This window comes from Aspergillus mulundensis (assembly GCF_003369625.1).
Source record: "Aspergillus mulundensis strain DSM 5745 chromosome Unknown scaffold_3, whole genome shotgun sequence".
Classification (NCBI taxonomy): Eukaryota; Fungi; Ascomycota; class Eurotiomycetes; order Eurotiales; family Aspergillaceae; genus Aspergillus; species Aspergillus mulundensis.
In genome coordinates, this window is record NW_020797891.1 from 618,590 (window position 1) to 625,737 (window position 7,148).

A 7,148-nucleotide genomic window follows, 5' to 3' on the forward strand; every position below is an offset into this window, starting at 1 on the left:
GAAGATTGAGGGACCGTAGGCTTGACCGGGCGATATATAGCACGACTCAACCCCCGAAAACCAGTGATTGTTGCCTTTGCAGCGAACACCCCATGATCGGTAGGCAAGCTCTCTTGCTCGCTGAAAAACATATTCATCAGACAGTCATAAGACCAGGTGGTTGCTGGGTGATTGTAGCCGCGTCCCTGATGATGTCAAGGGCTACCTTGTGTCGTTTTCAAATCATCAATAGTAATATTGCTAGTTCAATTAGCATGGCCTTTTATCTCCCACGTCTGTCGAGAAACGTCATATTCCATCATGCTGTTTCAGAGTGCAGTCGGACAACACCATCAGAACAGTGAAAATCATTTGACTCTTGAGGCCTTGGTGACAGCAGCCGGATTTCAAAATCGTGTTTCCCGCCGCAGGTAATTGCTGACTTTGCTGATTGCCATGAGACTGCCGCTGGCAAATTCAATCAGAATAATCCCCAGCTGGGAAGTTGTTTCCCATATTTCATCTTTATTACCGCGACTATCCGGAAATCCAAGCTGGGAAAGCAAGAAGGCACCGGGCCCTCTCGGCGTCAACACGGTATAATTAACAGAAGACCATAGCTGCGTTTTCTGTCCGATCTGTAAACGGCCGCTCGACCTCGCGTAGTGGTCGACGCTTGAATATATATCATCCCGGCAAAGACGGGGAATAGGTTTGCCGAATATACTACCCAGAGACATTCGATCGAGAATGCATTGTCTGCATTGTCTGCACCAGTTAGGAATGGAGTATAGCAGCCAGGTCATGCGAAGAACCTAGAGCCTCCAGCGTCGATGTAGGTGTCGAGGTAGGTTTAGGCAAACAGCATTCAGCACACTTCAGACGACCAGCATAACGAGCGCACCATGGTACAGTCGCATTCACTGAACTCATCGTGGAACTCGTCGCGGATGAAAATCCTTACTTTGTACAAGGGACGCACCTGACGAAAATGGTTCGAACCTTGGTATGCCGGTTTTCCTGAATTCATCCATAAATTCGTCGAGCAGAAAGACGCTGGCCTTGTCGAGGGGCCCATCGCAGCTGACACACATGACCAATGACACATCTCGCAGGGTTACTGATATATGCGACCGAGCCATTGACAGCAAGGCTGGGTATGTGGCATGCGGCAAAGAAAAGTGCACTGGGTCCAGAGGCCATCGTTGACATGGTCAAGGTCCTCCGTGTCTGCGGCCGTCGTCAAGACGGCGGAGGATTTCAAACCGCGGTACCCCCGGTCTCATCAAATCCGTCCATGAATTCGTCCAGAGAAAAACGCCCGTGTTGTCATCGCCAGGAGGTGGTAGAGATGGCCAATGAAACATCTCGCAGCATTGGGATTGCATCTATGAATGATACAAGTGGCTGCTTCCTCGGCGGGAAAGCCGAATGACATGGCCAGACGAGAGACAATGCACTGGGCCAAAGACCATCGTCATTTGTGTGAGCCAGTGATTGATCTGCTGCAACTGGACTCGTTGGAGCATAAAGTCTGTTCAAGACCATAGCCCCAGCTGATTTGGTGTGCGCCGAATTGGTTTACTTCGACGAAACCCACAGCGATCAAGTACTCCGCTTGCAAACCCCCCGAGTGTCAGCAGCCGTAGACCGGTGCCGTGATTTCCCGGGACTGTCTTTGCTGGCGAAGTTGGTCCCTCAAGTACTTAGGGTTCTGGTGTGCTGATCCCACGCCAGGGACAGCGGCAAGTGCTTTGGTGAGACCGTGCGTAGGCGTATCCCTTTCAGCTATTGTTTCGAAATCCCTAGCATAATGGACCTGTAAGCAAGCATGGTTTTGCAGTTGCAATACGAGCACCCGCCCACTGGGCGAACTTTGTGGCAGAGATCTTGGTTATTATCCGGATATGTCTTAACATGCCTTATGTTCTTGATGGACGGATAGGAACAGCTGCGAAACAGGCGTGGAATTAGCTGGTAGTTGCTTGTTGGATGAGAAGTGCTGGTGAGCCCGGTAAATGCTGTAGGATATCAGATGTCCATTGTAACAGTGGCTCAGGAGGCGGAGTAAAACCACGCAGCATGGCAAAGACTTGGTTCATGGAGTCAGAGTGCCACGGGTACAAAGGTCGAATGTGCGAGGCAGACCTAAGATGCATGTCGCTGATACAGGAGGTTCCTCATGGCGAGTTGACGCCGCCATACCAAGATGAAAAGGTGCACGAGCAAGCATGCATGGAGTTGAACCCATGATGACATCAATAGTCTGGATAGACAGAAACAAGACATCAGTTGGTGATGTTTGCATCGAGCCTACTGGTAGACGAATTTTTTGTAGACGGGCCCTGTTCAGGACGAGGTTGTATCGCTTCCTGTAATGAATTCTGAGCAGTACTTTGGGGCCAACAACGTTGGGAGGTGACTTTCCACAGCCAGACTGGCATTTGCTGTGGGAACCGCGACCAACACTCAGTAAGGCATGCATTAAATGCCCCAAAGTGGGTCGAGCCGGTATTGTTGGTGGATATCTTGTGGCGGCCTGCTTTTCATCGAGTCAGGAACCAGGCGCTCTTGGAGTCTGATTCCTCTTGGAGCGTATGCCCTGCTGCGTAGGACGCGCTAATAAAGATCCCAAGACACGTAGGCGCAGTCGGCTAATGTCAGGCATGGCTGGACTTGAGGCGAATAAGACACTTGTGTATGTAGCAGGGTTGTCAACGAGCGAAGGATAAGCCTTCAACCACCGTTAGATGATGGAAGGTCCTGGTGGCTGGAGTAAGATCAATGTCTTCTTTTTCTGGCCGAATGTTTGTTGATAGTCCGTCAGATATATCTTGGAAACAGTGACTGGACCTCCAAACACTGCTGGCCGCGTGGTTTCAATTCACGTGTGACTTCTGTCCGTATACCGTGCATGTTCTCCTTCTGTAGCTGAATGTGGCGAGAAGCTGCGGTCTACTTGCAGCCAGTATCTTGCATATACCACTTCTCGGATGCAAAACTGGGCAGGAATTGAAGTAGGTCACCCATGTTTAGCTCGTCAGAGAAAAAGCCGACAAAGTCCCAATCAGTGCGACGACAACAAACTGCTCGGCGGCATGCCCGTAGAGAGTCTGTAGTGGTGAAGCATTTTTGGGTGTTCTTGATCTCAGTGGACCCGTGCGTTTTGTGTTTTGCTAGAGTTTCTTTGTGTGCTGCAGACCGCGTGGCATTGTTGGGTTGTTCCTGGACATCAGACATTGACCCTGGTTGAGGCTTTAGGTGCTTCGATATCTATTCATGATTTGGATCCAGACACAGCATGGGTGATGGCTGAGATAGTGGACAGAAAGGCCCGAGGAAGGCGGGAAACAACCCAACGCAAGTCATCCTCGCTTGATTCAGATCGGAATGCCTCGACAATGTGCGAAAAGGGAAGGCGTCTGTCACTCCTTCCCATGCTGCTTGACACACCCTTGGAATGTGGAGCAACAGGTGGGAATGTGCTGCACCACTGCAAGTATATTTAGAGAGGACCAGAACATGGTCGAATTTCTGAGACAAAGTTAGTAGGATGCGATGGACTCGGTAGGCGCCATGTGCGGTGGAATTGACCGGCCAACCAAGGGCGGGTTCACCAGGGCTGAGATCTCTCTCCAGACGCAGCACACCACATGCGTTCAGGGCGTCGAAGCTTCAGTAGAACGTAGGGTTGAGGTTCATCACCAGCCTCCGAGTATCCGCGATATCCAACGCAGTGACTCAACATTCCATGTTTGTTGTCGGAACGGAGCGCACCTAGAACAAAAGTCCCATTGTCCTGTCGTCAACGTAAATCCATACATCGCAACGCCACGGTCCACTTGTCCACCGGTGTTTGTGAAGCCAAGACCAGGTGAAGGAGTCGTTGACCTTCGTAGAGAACTGAGCCGACGAATCCTTGTCAGGACCTAGTCCGATCCCTGTACGGGTGGGCTGAATGTCTTCGTCACTTTTGTCGTTGCTCAGTATCGCATATTCATGCTCAGACTGTACAACAGTAATTCTGATGCCAAAATCAGGAGAAGGGTCGTAGACTCCACGCGCACATTCAGTTCGGTCATCACATCAGGGAGAAGAGCGGCTGAAACGGCGGCTCTTGATGTAGGAGCTAGCCGCTTGATGCCTAATGATATTTGCCACATTTGGTTTCAAAACCTGACAGGAATCAGTCGGTCGAACGGCGAACGGCGGACGATCCTGGTGTCCCACAGCGGGAGACAGACAGATGCTGCTGATAGTAACGACCAGCGTTCCGACCAACTCTGAACCATATGGCAGTTGTATCTCCGTTTTTGTAGGCTTGCACGATTCGATTAGTCGGAGCGTGAGTCTCGATTCGTCCTTCTCGAGAATTTCCTCGTGGAGGATCAGCCTGCAATTTGGGGGTAAATCCATCACCCATTCGGCGGCATGAAACGTCGCTGGCATCACAATCCACATGACAAAAAGCGCCCAGTCCTAGGTACATGGCCGGAGTCTTGATGTATCGCCAGGGTAACGCCCTCTCTAAGATATCGAAGCAACAAGACATCGGATATTCCAAGGTGCTAAGCGAACCCAAGAGCCCATGTCCAGAATGTAAGCCATCGCGGTTGTCGAAGGTCATGTACATTTAGGAGGTGCCTCGGGCCTGTCGCTGGTACATTCCATACCATATTCTTCGCACAGGGATTCCTTGTCGGTACATTGGGATCCGTGCTGGATTGAAAGGTTGCGCACCCCCGCTGAGCGATGCGCCATCACAGTTACTACAAAGAAAAAGGACCACCATTTTGACGGCGGAATGAAAAGATCTTGAAAGAGTATCGGCGTCACCAGTGTCTGATTCTGATCATGTGCTTGCGGGAACTCATTCGAGCAGATGCTGTATTGTATACTCATGGAATTGAGAGATAGGACGAAGACCAGTGTAACCAGGCCCGAGTCAGCGGGGGCTGTGGAGGCTGGGGGACGCCTATGCGAGCAGAAACCTGTGGGCTCTTTTTTGCTCGAACAAGCATGCGTCTGGGAGAAGAGGGTATTGAATGGCTTTTTCGTAGCTTCCATGGAGGTAAAGGTAATGATATCACCAGAAGATGCTGTGATAGAATCTCTTCAAGAAGGGTAGTGGTTGGAAAACCTCGATGCTGGCACGAAGTACTTCGAGTACATGATTCACCAGACTTATACAGGACTGCGTGGTCCTGTGTTGCCTTGGTGACACTGACTGCATCTGATGGTGGTCTCCCGTCGACGGCGGTCATGATATCGACATTATCGGGTTTGGAAATAGACAGATACCACCAGACCCGGCGGCGTCGTGTCCTTCGCTCGGTGCCGCTGCCTCTGGCATCATGTCATTCATGTGTGTTCCCAGTTCACCGCATGAGCCGCATCTGATCTTGAAAACCGGCGTCAGAGGGAATGACTGGTGGAAAGTATATTAGCCCACGGGTCATAGCAAAGGTGATGCTAGTGTGTATGCAAGCCGCTGGAGTGTCATGGAACTGACCTCGGCCAGGGGAAAGGGAGGAATGACAGTCAGGGTCCTTCGGTCCAAGCACCCGGGGAGTGTCGAAGGTTAAGAGCCCAAAGAGATATCCAATCTGGAGGGCCGGCCTGTGAGACAAAGCAAGGGTTACTAACTGCGAGAGGATATCTGCCGATTCGTATGTCTTGCAGTAGAACGTTATTATATCAGCGAAAGATATAGCCAGACTGCGTAGCACCTACGAAGCAATCACGGCCGGGGTAGGGGACTTCTGGGCATCATGGTTCAGACTCGGAGACAGCGAAATGCTCTAGCAAGGAATCCGGGGTGAAGGCCCCAGGTGTAAGTAACAATAGAAGCCCTTTTGCCCCATGCCGTGGATACAGACGGGTGATATTCCTTTCCCCGAACAGTGGACATGGCAGACCAATGTCCTCTGCGTGGGTCATCCATGGATGCCGCACTCGAGCCCACCTTTTGGCGGTCGGTCATAGCTGAGTTTGGTGGCCACGCAGTTGGTGATAACACACTGTTAATCTCCATGGATTGAGCGGAGTTAGCTTGATGTCAATTAGTACGCCGCCCGAAGAAGTATACTGAGGAAAAAGCAGAAACAGCTCAGCGGACTGGAGGTTGATATAGATGGAAGCTGATGCCAGCGCTCTCTGACCGGCAAGTTCGTCGCCCCTTGTCGTGCTGTTTCTTTCATAGACACCGGCCATTGGCCAGTGACGGACGGCATATGCGGACGTTAACTCTGCTTTTGTCAGAGACGACCGCAGTGGGATGGTTGTTAGTTTGGTGCTTCAAACATGCTGCTTCATAGGGCTGACTGAGTTCATGTAGGACACCACCAACACCGCGGGACATGGAAACAATGGATTCCAGTTGCGATAGGGGTGCTACTCATATCTTGCTTATGACTCTGACCGGAATTCGATCGGGGTATCACAAACTTTCACACCCGATACTGCCTGATTTCCCGAATAGGATTACATGGATATGATGAGGCCATTGTGCGAGTTCCTTGCACGCTAACGACGACAGCGTTTCAGGATGCACCACAAATCATATCCAACTTCTCTGTCACTGGGATAAATGGTCATATCGTGAGCTCGCAAACCTTGGATGTCGGGAATTGTTACATGGCTCAAATGTCGATGAACATAAAAAGCCCATACTTTTTTGCTTTCGTCGACTGGTTCCGCCCAATGCAAGCCACCGCAGAACCAATAACAGGTGTTCAACTGGACTCCGAGTAGAATAGAGTTGGAGCGGCTTGGCGTCGCGATCGTTGGCGCGAGGTAGAGGTCTAGTGTGTCTGAGATGAAGAGGTCGTCTGTTGACGTGGTGGCTATAATTTGTCTGGGGCTGTGGGACTGGGACGTTGCGTAGAGATATCGGTTTGCAGCCGCTAGCACCATGACCATAAGTGTAATCGGTTGTGGCATCGTTGCCGGTGTAATCACCCTGTAAGAAGCAGGGACCTAGGGGCGCCGGTCGTAGGGTGATACTCTTTATCTTGGTGGCCAGGTATGTCATTGCAAAAGGTGCGAATGCGTAGGGTGGTGTATCGATGGCTTAGTGAGCGGTTACAGCGCAGGCCAGCGAAAACGGATGCAGTCTATCCACCATTATCAGGGGCTCTTGAGGTGGAACAGCGTGCCCTTGAGGTGTC

At 51.1% G+C, this 7,148-nt stretch overlaps 1 protein-coding gene across 1 annotated transcript; it reads right to left on the minus strand.

Annotated features, from left to right (window-relative positions):
* Positions 1-4,065: 4,065 nt before the first annotated feature.
* DSM5745_03978 (uncharacterized protein) lies at positions 4,066-4,440 on the minus strand (the record flags this gene model as incomplete). The annotated part of the gene is made up of 1 exon (XM_026745994.1): positions 4,066-4,440. The coding sequence occupies one exon, from the start codon at positions 4,438-4,440 to the stop codon at positions 4,066-4,068; it is 375 nt and encodes a 124-aa protein (XP_026604990.1).
* Between the last annotated feature and the right edge of the window lie 2,708 nt (positions 4,441-7,148).